The sequence below is a fragment of the Xylocopa sonorina genome, chromosome 3 (assembly GCF_050948175.1).
Source record: "Xylocopa sonorina isolate GNS202 chromosome 3, iyXylSono1_principal, whole genome shotgun sequence".
NCBI classification, from domain to species: Eukaryota; Metazoa; Arthropoda; class Insecta; order Hymenoptera; family Apidae; genus Xylocopa; species Xylocopa sonorina.
Window position 1 is genome coordinate 10,406,311 of NC_135195.1, and position 15,073 is coordinate 10,421,383.

At 48.5% G+C, this 15,073-nt stretch overlaps 1 protein-coding gene across 13 annotated transcripts in view; it reads right to left on the reverse strand.

The window, feature by feature from the left end:
- The window catches only part of Dscam2 (Down syndrome cell adhesion molecule 2), a 95,267-nt gene that overhangs the window by 28,047 nt on the left and 52,147 nt on the right, over positions 1 to 15,073 (reverse strand). For all 13 annotated transcript variants that reach the window (XR_013103135.1, XR_013103134.1, XM_076910941.1 and 10 more), the window contains exons 2-3: positions 4,048 to 4,398; positions 713 to 877 (exon numbers count right to left, since the gene is read on the reverse strand). Coding sequence is in view for 11 of the 13 variants with exons in the window: in XM_076910941.1 (XP_076767056.1) it covers positions 713 to 877; positions 4,048 to 4,398 (516 nt within the window). In the remaining 2 variants the exon portion in view is untranslated. The remainder of the gene's footprint in view (positions 1 to 712; positions 878 to 4,047; positions 4,399 to 15,073) is intronic.

A 15,073-nucleotide genomic window follows, 5' to 3' on the forward strand; every position in this document is an offset into this window, starting at 1 on the left:
AATGAGCGAGCCGCTCGACCGTTACGGGGTGGGTCGATGTCCTCGACGATCTCTCACCGCGAGCTACGCGAGCGCCGCGGAAAGGTGCTGCAAGATTATTGTGGATATTAAATTTCACTGTACAGGTCGACTCTACGTCCCCGTGGCCGGATATTAAATTTTAGTCCCAGTAAGCAATGCCGTCGCTCGGGCATAATACCTCGCGCTACCCACCACCTACGTGAAAATCACCCGTGGACCCACTACCCGCCGCCGTTTCCTCGCCCGTTTCCTATTACCTCTATTCCATCGTCCACCCAAAACGCCACCCAACCTCGTCGTATAATTCTTCGTGCACCGCGCACCTATCGGCCACGGGCGCTGCAGCATCCGCGCCCCTGGAATGTCCCTTGGGCTTTTATTGCCATCTAGTACCGCACGACCGACCGGAATATTACATTTTGGTAGATAGGCGAAATTATCGATTATACGATAGCGCGTCGCTTTTCATGTAGGGTAATAGCGTTCGAGCGGCGGGGTCGTACCGCTATTAGCCAGGGCATATTCTTTCTGCCGCCGGTAGCTTTTATGCGCGCTCTGGGGTGAACGCGCCGAGGCTCGGGGTGATTTCGTTGTTTGTACGGGCGGATGTATGGGTTCGACGTCGTCGTTGGGTGGATGTACGATATATATGTATATATTGATAAGACGAGAAGAAAAGAAAATATCTTACCTCCTTGTAGAGAGGGGTAAATATAAAACGAGGGCTCCTGCAACCAGGACACTACGCGCACCAAATCTTTCACGAAGCTGGGAACGACGCATCGCAACACTGCCGTGCAACCCCTCGATGCGCCACCGATCACTTCCACGTCGACTTTGTATGCCTGGGCTACCACTGTGAACAAGAATACGTGCGGTTATTTGTTGTGAGTCTCTTCGACCGTGACAAGGAATTATCGTTGAAATCGGTTCGCATCGCTCGACTCGCGCTCTTCCTTCTTACTCCTGAATAATTGGTAGTCATTGAAATTCAGATTTATATCGCAGACACATTCTACCGTCGCATAAACGTCAGAAACTCAACCTCGTACTATCTCTCTGGTAACAACATTTTTTCCTCCATTTGGCAAACCGTGAAGCGCTCGCGATGAAACCGAAACGTACACCGCCAGCATCGTGCAGGCGACTGGCAAAGTTATATTAACTCGAACTTTCGACCTAACTGTCACGAAACGCAGGGATCCAAACGGGCCCGCGGAACGACAATTTGGGCTGACGGTAATTAAAACGTGTTATACGCGATTCGAGCGCGTATCGTGTCGCTGAGAATCCACGTTGCGCTCGCGTACGCGACTTTTTCGCGAGCGTCTACGCGCGTGCGAGTTTCCACGCAAGATTTCAAACGTGCTCGCGTCTCAGAGTGAGCATCCACGCGTATATATGTTGAAGTAGGTCTTTTTACCCGAGCACACTCGCATAGAAGCGTTCCCACGCGAGCATCCACGCATGTACACGCACATCAACGCGATTATCCTTGCGTCTCCACGCGAGGTTTCATAAATGCACACATCTATACGCGAGCAAGCAGTTTACTCGCACATGCACGCGCACGTACACGCGTTTCGACGCGAGCAACCGCACGTGCGCGTGATTCTACGCAAGCATCCGCACACACGCGAACGCTCCCGAGCGAGCATCCGCACGTACGCGCTAGGCCTTTGCATGTACGCAGAGAGTGTGTACAGGGTGTCACGTCGTTACTCGTCGTCGACAACCGGGTGAATCTCGACGTCGGCGTCGGGGAAGCGGCGAGGCGTGAGTCGACGCGAGCGTAACGAACGCCTCGTCCTCAACGTCTGCCGGTCGTTTTTCTCCTCTCCTTTTTTGTTTCCACCGTCGCCCAGCCGCTCGAGAGGCACTATACCCTCCTGAAGATTTTATTTACGTGGAAATTCCAAGGCCAGCTGCCAGCGACACTGCAACCAGCTCTGACACGCCGACGTCGCGACGCCGGCGAAGACTCTCCCTGGTACTGTTCCCCTCCGTGTAGCACAACTGCATTTCTTCTTCCGCTCGTCTCCGTGCTATAACCGTCCGACAAAAGTCGGTCTGCCAGATCCTCGTCGCGAGCTAGACTCCTTTTTATTCCACTGTACCGAATATTTCTGGCGATCTCTTAGAAATCTACATATTCGCTATTTCCAATTAAAAAAGATACGCTACGATCGATGCATTTAATGTTGTCTGATATTCATATTTACGAAAAGTACAATTTTTCCGCGAAAAAGTTACGAATTTTTGCATTACACCAACGATTGTACGCGCCCTCGACTGTCGGTCCGATTACAGACTTGTACTACTGTCGCAGCTCTACTATTGCAGGCCTATACCACTACCTATACCGTTCTGTGACACATCGCCTGTGTTTCGCTCGGTATTCCTACGTGTTTCCGTGTTCAACGGGCTGTCACGTTACCGGGTAACGATATTCGGTCAATTTTTCAGGGTATTCGAATTCCCACGCGGGGCTGCGCCCTCTTCCCCGCCACGACTCGGATCGAGGCGGCCCTCGAATGTTTTCCGTGTCCGCCTCGTGAAAACTAATAACGCGTTGATCGAGCCACGCGCGATCAGCTCGAGCCCGACGTGCCGATGGAAATTCTTCTCGGAATGAAAACACTTAAACGGGGCGGCCGTCGAACGCCGATTCGAAATTGGAATCTCGACGCGCACTCGAAGGACGCCGGTTTCACAGGGAAATCTGACTTGTGCGATTGGTACGCGATCGGCATTAAATTGTTTGCTCGATGAGAGAAATTTCTACTTTTCACTGTGCATTATGTGCTGTCTGAGAATGAGTAATTTTGTGGAACGTTTTGCGATGCTGGATAATTCAATAGTTAAATGGTATATTGATTCATTTGGAAACTAGTGGCGGTTTCGTCGGACTATACGTGTCAAAAAGTGTGGACAAAAAGGATTGTACATGGAGGATAGTACATTACTTATTCTGTTCGCTGACCACGATTTTTCATTGTGGATCCTTTAGCTTTGCGTGACGCGCGACAGTAGATCAAGTCGTACCCGTCAGACACGAGTTACAACGAAACGATGTAATTCGCAACGAGTTTGTTAAAGCATTAGCCAGTACAAAGTACAAGAAGAACGGTCTTCCTTTTTACTTGGAAAACGACGGACGTGAACAACCTTTCGACGAGATAGGATGAAACAGAGTCCGAACGGTGGTGTTCCCACTGTTCTCGGATTTTCTTCGTCTCGCGACGCGGAATCAGGCAGCAACGGGCCACGAAAACTTCCGGTTCGGACCGGTCACGGCGGTCCTGGATAGAAATTTCTTTCGTTAAACCGAAAGCAGGAAGTAAAGTTTTAATTAACGGCCACACGTCCGGGCCAGAACTTTATAGCCGCGAGGGAGTAGTTGGCAATCCTGAAAGCGTCGGGTCGACCTCGCAGCTGCCACGGATTTGCATTCAGATTGCATTTTTTTTCTCCTCCCCATTTTTTCTTTCCTTTTTTTCGCTTCCTTCCTCTCCCCTCCCCTCTTTCTTTTTTTAAAGAGGTAATTACACCAAGCTTCGCGAGGAGAAAGCCTGGCCGCGTCTCATCTGCATCCGACCGTGTTTAAAACATCCTTCGTCAGGACTCGCCCGGATTTCGCCTTTTCCCTCCTTCGAGGAATACCACGAACGCATCCCCTAATGATTTTTTAATTGCTTCTCCTATTATTCCGAACGTGGCGGGCGCAATCAACGCTCGTTCCCCTCGTGTTCTCCAGCTGCGCGTAAATCGCGCCCACGCCTCGTTCTGATTTACCTGTCGATGTTCGACGTCGAACGCGGATCCCATTGAGTGTACGTAGATTTTCGTCGTCGAAGAAAACGAGAGAATTCGAGAACCTACATTCGATATAAAGCGATGAAAATTCTAGCATTCTCCATTCAACGACCCATGCGCACAATATTCCGCATCGATCATCCCTCCGTCCATTCGAACGTCCTGCAAAATCTCAAAAATCGACAGGCGAATCGACGCTAATTTTCTTACCTGCCCTGACCTGGACGTCACGGCTGAGGACACGGCCAACCGAGTTGCTCGCCACGCATCTGTAGGCAGCGCTGTGCACGTCCTGCCGGAACGCGGCCGCCGGAAACGGTAAGAGGACCAACGTGCCGTTCCTGAGCACCCTCCGCACGCCCGGTACGTCGTTCACCGGATGTCCGTCCGCGGTCGACCAATCGATGTTCGGCGGCGGGCTACCAGTCGCCGTGCAGTCCAGCCAGGCGCCGCTCGAATTCGAAAATTCCACCCTCGACGGCGGCTCCATCACGAAGCTCGGCCCGCGCAAATGCGCGTCGAACCCGTGTCCGCCCGCCGACGTCACAGCCGCGGCTGCACCTGCGAACAAAACGCGGAAACTTCGTATAAATTCATCGCGTAGGAACGCCACCACCCCGCCACCGTCCCCGTCCGACGCGCGACAGTTTAATTGCGACGTAAATTCTGTTACCCCTCGATTTTTGCATATTTCCATCTGCCCGGGCCGTTTGCTAATAAAACGCCCCGGGCGTTCTCGCTCGTGTTGGTTTATTACGTTCCCCCGACGGACAGCTGATTTTAAAGTGATTACGAATTTTGATTTCGATACTTGGTTACGGTTTATCCGCTGTTAATTAGCTATCGACAGTGACGATTCGTCGGCTGCTTCGGGGTGATTGATTATGACGTCCGACGGAGGTTTAATTAATTAACTAATACTTAATGGCCGATCATTTTTCCGACGGTGTAGTAATTTAGAGTATTCCGGTCCGCAGCTGCGATGAATTGATCGATGTTGAACGTACAGTGGTTTGACGATGGAATTTTTGCGTACCTTTCCAAAGGCAGATTTTTGCTACCATTTTAGCCAATCTAGAACTCCGACGTGTTTCCGTTTAATCTGCTGCGGCTATATTTTTTTTAAAACGGATTCCACTGTATTTCAGTTCGTTTTAGATTAATTTCAGACTGTTGAAAGCTTTGCGTCATTAAAAGTGAATCGGAGAACGGTCAAACGGAAAAGTGCGGGTCCGTTACAGGTCTGGCTGTCGCCAGAGGGTGGCGGTTTTGGTCGGTCCTCGTCGTAACGAAGAGGTCGACCGTGGACTTTCCAGCAGTTCGTCGACTTTCGGAATTGATTAAACGCGCTTCGATAACCGCGATCGTAGCGGGCAAGTTGTCCTGCTCGAAGTGTATCAGACGCGGGGCACTTCGGCATAATGCTTTGATCGGGGGCGCGAAAACAGGAGTCAGCAAATGCTCGCCCCTCTTGCATCGTTAGAAGCCACTTCAGGCTAATAACTCCGGCCAGGCCACTCTCGAGTTGAGAGTGCAGTTTAATTGTCGACGGTATTCGTACGCTTGCAAAAGAAACTACGAGTGGAGTTCAATTTAAGGGGGGTGGTACGGGATGGACTAGATAGAGAATATTCGGTGTGTCTCTCAGTAACGCGTAGAACGGTCGAAAGTTGAACGCAGCCGTGCGATAATTTTTGCATACGTAGACGTGCCATTAAGCGTGGAAAAGAGCGAGACTTTTCAATTAGAGAATTCGTCGATGCGCTTGTTAATCGTCGGATTGGCTCGTCTTTCTTCAGCTCGAAGAAATATAGAAGTTGATAATAATATGACACGTTTCTATCCTGTTAATTAACGATGGAAACGAACAATGAACTACCAATCAACGAGATGGTGATTATCGAACGTAGTTGGAAAAGTTGTTTCGCGTATTTGTTCTGACACACTTTACGCGGAATTCGTTAAAACACGAGAGCATCGTGTACTTTACATTTCAAACAGATCAAAGGCTGAGCAAATATTTCCTCATCCCCGAAAACCTACGAACAACTCGGTTAGAAGATCAACACACCGGCGGTGTGCATATCGTTATTTTAAATAAAATGGCACAGTCACAAAGGCGAAAATTACGTCGCGCTCTGAACGCGTCCCCATGAAAATCAACGCGGAAGAACGTCTGCGCGTCTTTCAAAGGCTCGATTTCCCTTGATTTTTGATCAACGGCGCAGATACACGAAGATTCGATCATAGCGATGATCAAAAGAGACCTCGTTCCCCGTCTCTATTCAGAGTTTCGCTCGTTCGATTTTAACGAAGATCCGCGATTCCATCGCGCGGCGTACGTTCTAAAATTTCCGTATCGATCGCTCCAGCCCGTGGTCACGTGTTAATTAAAAATTCATTTATCTTAAATTCAATTTCCCCTGACTACGAGCCAGTCGTGTCCTCTCTCACACATACACATATACACGTACACGAAAAATTCCAACAAAATTTCTATTATACCTCGTGAAAGAGACAGCGAGATGGACAGAGACGGAGAGAGAGAGAGAGGGAGAGAGAGAGAACGGCATGGGAAAAATATAGAAAATAGAAGAAAAAAATGCAGGAAAAGGATAAACGATAATGCAAAATTAATTCGTCTAATAAAGCTGAGGGGAATTTTCGAAGCGGGAGAGCGCGTTGCGTCATTAAAAAGGAGGATCGTCTGTCGGGGGTCGCTGGCTGCTCACGGACGAACCGGAAGCAGGAGGCGGAACGATATTGCATATCTCTCTGGCATCGTCCATAAGTGAAAAGCGGTTCGGTGAAACGTGGAACTCATAACGACGTCCAAGGGAACGGACGTAACTCGTTTATAACGACATTCGTGGGGTGGACGAGGGGGTGGTGGTGGGCGAGCACAGGGCGAGCGGGGTACATTCGCGCGGCGACCGAATTTCGTAATACCCGTTGCAGGGTAGTATGCACGTCGCATACAAAACACAAAGTATGCAAATCCACGGGTGCCGCGGCGCGCCGGCCGAATTGAAATCCCCGTAGTGTCCGGCAATTACAGACCGTCACGGTGACTCGCTTCCGGAATTGTCTCGAGCACTTAATTACTAATTCCAGCCAAGTATTTCGTTGGCCGGGAGATTCGCGTTGAATTACACGCATGGCGCCTTACCCCGACCGCCCCGTACATTTTACGCGAGCACGCGAGCCGAGTCGACCGATTAATTCGGACATCTCGATTATAGCGAACGAAACCTCGAGCGGAACCGTTTCTCCTCCTTCTGATCCTTTTCTTTCTGTTTTTTTTTTTTTAAGAGAGTAAAATATATCGTTCTCAATTTTGTTTTCACGTCGAACGCTTTTCGTACCATCGAGGACTGCGCAAAAGAGTTTTGTTTTTTTAGATAAGCGACGGTACAAGTTGAAATTGTGGGATTAAGTTTTCATAGAAGGAGATCGATGTATTTCAATTACTTCGTTATCTGTCTTTGTCAGCAGACAATTTTTTTTTACAGTCGAATTAAACGTTTAATATCCCGCGTCAATATTGGACGGGATACGACGTTTCTCCGTTCTAGCATGGTAATTAGAGAGTTATTTGTTAATTTGGCGGGCGAAATTTTATCACACGCCGTGCCGGAATTAAAATGGGAATTAATGCTCGAATTACGGGGATCGTTCGCGCTTAATTGGGGAGAAATAGCCGTGAAACAGCCGCGTCGGTTGTTGGAAGACGCGCTTTAAATCGAGGGAAACAGGCCGCTCCTCTTTTTTTTCCTTCGTATCGGGTTAGTTGCAAGGAGCTACGAATGGACTAAAAGCACTTGGTAAACTGGCAGCAAAGAACGCGAACCTTTTTGCTATCTGGCTTTACGGAGCGCGGAGGAAGTTATCCGACGAGCTGAAGCTACGTACTTACAGCAGCCCTTAATGCGAATTCTTGTTAGCTTCCTTTCTTTTTGCACTTTCCTCGCAAGTGAATTTGCGCGCTCATATTCATTTATTTTTATACACGTAATACTGATTCCCCACTTTTTTTTTGTTCTACCCAGCACAAAGTAATTTCAGAAATTGATAGAAGCCTTTCTAATGAAAGCTTCAAAACCATACCTTGTCCAGATAACAAAAAGCGAAACGTAAAAGTAACATAAACGATCGTTCACTGAATCGTATTAAAAATATTCGATATCAGCGAAAACTATCTGACAATCGAACGGGATAATACCTTAATTTTTCTATCCCTTCTTACCACCCCCTCGATTATTCTCGTATTCGATCCGCATCGAGTCGAGCGTCTTTGGCGTTCGTTAGATTCCTCTCGAGGAAATCTAAAAACGCTCACGGTCCCGGGGGATCGGATCGAACCAGATGATCCGTCTTCGCGGAGCGTCGTCCCAGGCATTTGTTGGGCGACGCGGAAAATCGAACGTGAGTTGGATGGATGACAGGAATTCTCGACAACGTTGTCGAACAGCGCGGATTGCACGCCGTGGCAAAAGGAAACGACTACTGGAGCGAATCACTGCGAAAGAAGCGGGGAAGCTGAACAGCGAAATGGAACAATTAGCCAGGCTAGACGACGGTGCAGGAAGAAGAAACGACGCTCTCGGTTCTACCCTTGCTCGTTGCAGCAAACGAGGGATGGTAACTGCGATTCGAAACGAATGGGCGTGAGAGACAGACGCTGTGAAAAAATGCGACAATATGGGGTCGAATGTAGGGGTAGCGATAATATTTAATATCGAAGAAACTTTATACGCGTACGCGTGCATCCGATGAACGATTTATTGGAAAACCTGTGACGCGTCACTTAATAGAAACAAATTTTGTTTTATCACCATTGGGAGCGCGAATATTTATGGGAACCGGTTATACGTATTTCTGTGAATAATGTAACAACATTGGAGAAATTGTATCGAAGATCGATGCAGCTTAGATTTATTACACTTCATTTCTAGTGGAACACTTGAAATACTGTAATCCAAACCGTAATTTCTCGAACCAAGTAAAGCAAAGTAAAATATGCACGGTTAAACAAATACGGAGTACACAACAAATATAGAAAGAACAAACGAACGAATAATGGTAAAAAGATGCCTGAACTGGCCAGGGATAAAGAGAAGCAAGGTAGACGTAGAGGAAAAGAGGATCGTGGAGAGATAAACGGTACCGGATAACGAAAGAAAGCAGAAATACGTGAACGCGAGGGTTGGCCAGAAGTCATGACAGAGACGAAGAGGGACAGAAAATAGATAGACACAGGTTAGAACCAGGGGATGAACGAAGAGAGAGGGAGCACTCGCCGGGTAATAGCTCCCAATTACCATAACGCTTGGCTAAGCCGACTAATCGGTTCCGCTTATGCCGACCGGCAAATTATTATTAATCACATTGCACGCGGATTACCGTTTATGCCCGTCCATAGCGATGGCATTTTGCACTCGCCGCGCGTGCCCGTCACCGTGAATTTCCGAATCGGTCTTTGATCTCGCGGCTCCTCGCGCTCCACTAGACGATCGTGTCCTGCGAAACGCTAAAAGCACCCCCGTCGCTGTCAGCCGCGGCAGGGGGTTGCATCTCGGACGATGCCTGGCTCGAAGACACGGGAACGCTGACAACAACCCCTTCGCCTCGTGTCCGAGTTTACGTCGGCATTGTTCGCCGTTAACCGGGTCCGTGGACCGTGCCAGGATTGTCAAACAGCTCGCAATCGGTTGAAATGTTAAACGCTGAGGGTGCTCGCACTTCCATCTGTGACTGTCGTTGGGATCGGTACAGTTTACCGAGGAATTAGCGTTGCGCGTGTAATGGTTAATCTTATTTATCCGAAGAGCTTATATCTCTGCGCTTGCTCGCGAATGAAACAGTAGAGTTTTCGATTTTTGTTCGAATTTATATCGAAATTATTTTTATAAAAAATTACTATTTATAATAATACCCTCGTTTCATAACCGATGGATTTGGAATACGTTTTTACGATCCACGTTCGTCGGCGGTGCGCAGTGTTTAAGCATTTAACGAATTGACGCGGAAAATGAACGTGAAACGGGATTTCAGTTTCGGGAATTTCCATACCATTAATTCACGCACGAATAAAAACATCGAAACTGGTTCTTTATAAAAAAGCAACGTAATAAGTGTAAAAGTAAATTGTTCGGTGTGTATAACGGGAACGGGCGTTTCAAAGCCCCTCTCCGTTTTCCATACAAATTTTAATCTCGACCCAACGATTTTACATAAAACCTTTACAGAACCAGCTCGATATTAAACGTAACGCACGAATGCTTCCACCACCCATCATTTTGCATAAAAATTCACATCGGGGCGCCTAAAAAATGACAAAAACCACCGTGCCCACTATCGGCTCCATACATACTGCGGCTTTGTCCATCAGGTATCGCCATTTTGTTACGAAGTCCAAGTAAACGTCGCGTACCATCAGCAAATCAGTACGATCAGATAATGAGTACGATTCAAGTGTAAATTAACTGCGATTCTACGTAGTCGTCGAAAAATGAGAATACCTGAGCACCATTTACAAACGCCCAGCACTGCTTCGATTAACTAGAATCACTATAGTCATCGTGCTCCGTTTAATCGATCGTATCGCTATAAAAAATTGTCCACGCCCCCGTATATTCCGGATTCGAACGATAAATATTTCGAACGTTGTAGCCGGTAATGTATGTCCGTCGCAATGATCAGCGACAAATGATTAAAAGCTCCGCATCATTGGCACTGGACGAGGAGATTAATTGTACGCCGTAAATCATGGCCGGGGGGGTCCACGCGGTAGTTGGAAACGACGGGTCGACCGGCGCCGTTGCGGACCGTTGGAAAAATTGATAAAAAGAGAGGATTATATTCAGAACAAGTTTCCTTCCGTGAAAAATTGGGTTGCTTCCAGAATCAGGGCTTTTGTGGGGTGATTTCGGGCACGGTCGGTCGCCGGAGTCAGTTTCCATGAAGCCCGCCACAGGCAAGGTCCGCCAGGGAAGGTAAGCCAGACTACGAACTCGGAATCAATAGGCGGAACAAACTGTGTAGGTGGGTAGAGGTCGCTGGTAAGATTGAATTTGCAGACTGCGCCGTCCTTCTCAGGCGAGAAAGGATCGGGGCACGAAAAAGAAGGAGCGAGACGAGGGGGTGGGAAAAATAAAAAAGAAAAAAAAAACGAGGGCAAAAAACCGAGAGCGAACGAACGAAGTGAAATCCAGAACGGATAAGAGTCTGCAATCCACTGGCTCGCGATGGGGGGTTCCTCGCGAGTTGTTCCCCCTATCCTCTCACCCGTTCTACCCTTTTTCTTCCCGCGAAAGGTTCTCTCGTGTTTGCAGTACCGATCAAGCCAGCAATTATTTGATCCGGCCCGTCGAGACGTACCCGTTCGCGAGTCGTAACCTTTCCAGGAGGCCGCGAGCCACCCCCGTCTGCTTTCATCTTTCGACCCGCCACGATCCGTTTATCTCCGTTCCGTTCCCCATTTTTCTTCGTCGCCTCCTCCGTTCGGCAGTTTAAGATAATTTGGTTTCCGTCCGAGTGGATTTTAAATATTAAGCGGCATCGTTGTAAATTTGCTCTCCGTCCCAGTCGGCCGTTTTCTTATTGGCTCGGTGGTTTTAAGGGTAAACAGCGGCGGCCCCGTTGCGATTGTTGACTTAGAAAGTAGTCGACGGATTCGATATCGCGCGCGGTTTTAACCGCTCGCCTCTGTTGTTCGAAACGACAAGTTAAACGTTCGGCTCGGCGTCTGAACATTGTTTCGATGATGAAAAAAGGCTGCCTTTTGGGACGACACGCTGTGTATATCGTACGTGTGACAAGCGCATCCCGTTTACCGACGTTGTTTATGGATCGCTCCGAATTACCGTCGAGTTTAGCGTTTAGTCACGCGCATCGGGGAATCAATTTCAGCCCGAGCGATTAATAACGCGTCAAAACTGAAATCTAAATCCTCAGGAGTGGCAAACGGTCACGTTCCATTATCTGTCCGCGAGGCAGATTCGACGATCGAATTTGAAAAGAATTATTTTTCGTAACTGATTCGCAACTTAACGAACGAGTCGGCTGCTCGCAGCTCCAAAGTAGCCCAAGCTGGCTCCCGATAAATTCAAGGTATCCTGTCGCGCGCAGCAACCAACGGATTCATCGGCGTATTTCAGAAGACACTCGAGCCACCTGAAATATTCACCTCAACCCGTTGGGCGGGTCTCCAGCCAGCCCTCTGTCTTCCTTACCCTTTACCTCCCCCGGAGGGTTCCGGGTTTAAAGTTTAAGGAGACCTCTCTACTCTCCGTTATGCGATGTCGTTGTGTTTCCTGGCTGGTACACGGTAAGAGCTCAGCGCTTGTTCGAGGTCGATACAGCTTCTTCGTCTTCCGGCTGGATGGCTTCCCCCGAGGCCATCGCGTCGCGTCACTCCGTTGTAACTTTCAGCCAGGCCGATGAATCCAATCTACCATTCCGATTCTCATGCTCGAGATCGCGGCCCCTGATGCGTATTAAAGTGTCTGGATCTTATCGATTAGTTTCACGTTGGGATTACTGTGAATATGTTTGGCAACCGAATCTCAACACGATTGATGTCTTAATCGTTACGCTCTCTCGAGTGAATAGAACTTTTCGGTCGTTTTGGAGCATCGTAAGAATTTTCATACTTCAGAAGCAGAGTTAGAAAAGGAAAGATTGCTTTCTTCTTTCAAATTTGTCGCTTCTACGTAAAATAGGCGCAAGTGGTTAAAAAATAAGGAGAGAATGGATGTCGAAAACGAGCGACTGATTTCAGGAGGCAATGCCACGGAAGGACTTGGCGGGCAACAAGTTGTGAAAGTTGTTTAGACGCCGCGGAACCGGTCGACGGACGGTTTCTGAAAAACCATGGCCGTGCAGGGATACGGGGCAATTTTACAAGCGCGCACAGCCGCGGCGAGGAAAGTTTTCGCGGCGTGGGGCAACAAGTTGGAGAAGTTTCGTTACGACCAGCGAGGGGTGGGTACGTGGGAACGTTCCGCGGCCCGTTACGAAGAGTGCCGGCCGACTAATCTTACGGTTTCCGGTTCCTCGATATGAAACTATCCGCGGTGGAGCCGAAAGTTTTCGCGAATCCACCCGGGACGGGAGCGTCGTCGAGTTCATCGGATAAAGGGTAGGTGAATTGGCCCGATTCCTCGGCGATATTTCTCGCAAGCGACTTCGTAACGCTCGAGATTACACCGCGAACCGATAAAAGGGAAGTTTACGGACGCCTGGATCTAATCTTGTGTGTTCTTAAAATGATTTCGAAGAGTACGATTCATAAGGGTGAGATTCATGGCACTGTGCGTTTGGCAGCTCGTCTGATTAGCCGCGAATTTAATTTATTACTTAGATTAATGGACGTTACATGCTAGCTAAGTGTAATCGAGTTAAATCCGCAGTGCTAGCGAAACTCTACGAATATAAAACAACTGATTTCTATATCAATTTTTAACGATCGTAAATTCGTAGGTTGTAAGATAATGTTTGCCTTGAAAACTAAAATTACCGATAAACGGGTGTTATTAAAACGGTTACATATTGCGAATTAATTTCTACATTTTCGACACAACGCACCACTGTACTCTTGACATTTCGTTTCACAGACGGAACGATGAATTAACTAACCACTGCGTTATTAATTTCAGAATGTACTTTGACGAACATCCGTGCCCGCGATTCTTTCGCCCCGTCCGCAAGCATTACCTTTGATAAATTCTCGCCAACCGTCGATCTAAAAATTTCTCACCGAAATCAATTTATACATCTGCCAGAGTACTCAGCGCGAAAATGCCGGCGAGTAATAACACTCTTTCATCCGGTATTATTAATCCGTCCCGCGGCTGCTGATTCGAGCAAAAGCGTGGCTCTCATAAATGGAGGGGTAACAATGCCGGACTTAATCCGCGAAGGACAGAAAAAAAAAATAAAGGAACATAGCCGTGTCACCGTTCGTTCCTCGTCGAAATATGAAATTGCGAGATGTCGTTTCGCGAGTCGTTACGTACAAAGGAACGTTCTGGTCGCATTGAAACGCGGTGGAACGTACCGAAATCTCGGACAAAGATCTCGCCCCCGGTATTGTTAATAACGCGGAGCGCGTTAACGGAGCATTGTATTCCGCGGGGCCCGCGAAAATTGTAATTAACGGCGAGAAAAGGTGATGCGGGCCAAGCACCGTTGGCCGGTGTACCACGATTTATCCTTCGCTGCGCATTTTCTTCCCAGCAGGAGGCAACCAAGTCGGAGGGCGGGCGAACGCGGAAGCTCGCGGCGCACCTTTCCTTCGCGCCGAGGTGAACGCACCTTCGTCTGGTGTCGTCGTGCCGGCTCTCCCGAGGTGTTAGTCGTTTCAATTTCTCGAACAGAGAATAAGAATAGAGACGGTGGGTGGAGGAAGAGGGAGACGCGCGGGGTACGGTGGGGGGATGATTGTTAGAAATATGAGAAAAACTTTCAACCCCAACCGCGCCCTCCCCACGGTATATCTCCGCTGTTAAGACGAAACCAACCTTCTCTACCTAGCCTCCCTCCCCCGTTCTTCCTTCCTCTCGCGCTCTGTTCACCCTCCTCTCTCTCTCTCTCTCTCACTCTTTCCTCTACTATGTCTCTCCGCTCTCGCCAGAGCATACACACTCTTTCAGTTACTTTTTCCCTTCCCTTTCAGACTTCCTTCCTCTCTTCTAGTACGCGCAGATTTCGCAGCGTACCACGAGTGCTCCGTAGCGTAACCTTTTCGTCATTTTAAAACGCTCTGAAAGCCCCGTTGCAGAGTTTTCGGGACAAAAAGCCGTGCTTTTCTTCCGGCTACGTTAGTTTTATCGTGCTCTGTTCACCTGCCGACTTACTTTCCCTCTCCCGCTACCCGTCTTACCCAGCTCTTCGCCGTTCTTTCTCCCCGTCTCGGACGGAGGTCTCGCCTCGTGGTAGCAATTTCTCAGCACTCACGGTATATGTGTTCTTTCATAGAACGTCGTTTCTGCCCTTACAGTTTATACTTCCTATAAAAGAATCTTGCCGGGAACGGAAAACTTCCCGTGAAGATCTTGATGCTCTTGTTAGGGGTACGGTAGCTTCCGGTGCAATTTGTCGCGGTCAAGGGACGATTGCCGCGTTTCTTTTCAACGGCGAATCGCTATCGATTTCAACGGTCGATTAAAGTTGTCCTGGCTTCGAACATATGGACTCCAACTATCGCGTGGACTGTTTTTCGTCGAACACACGT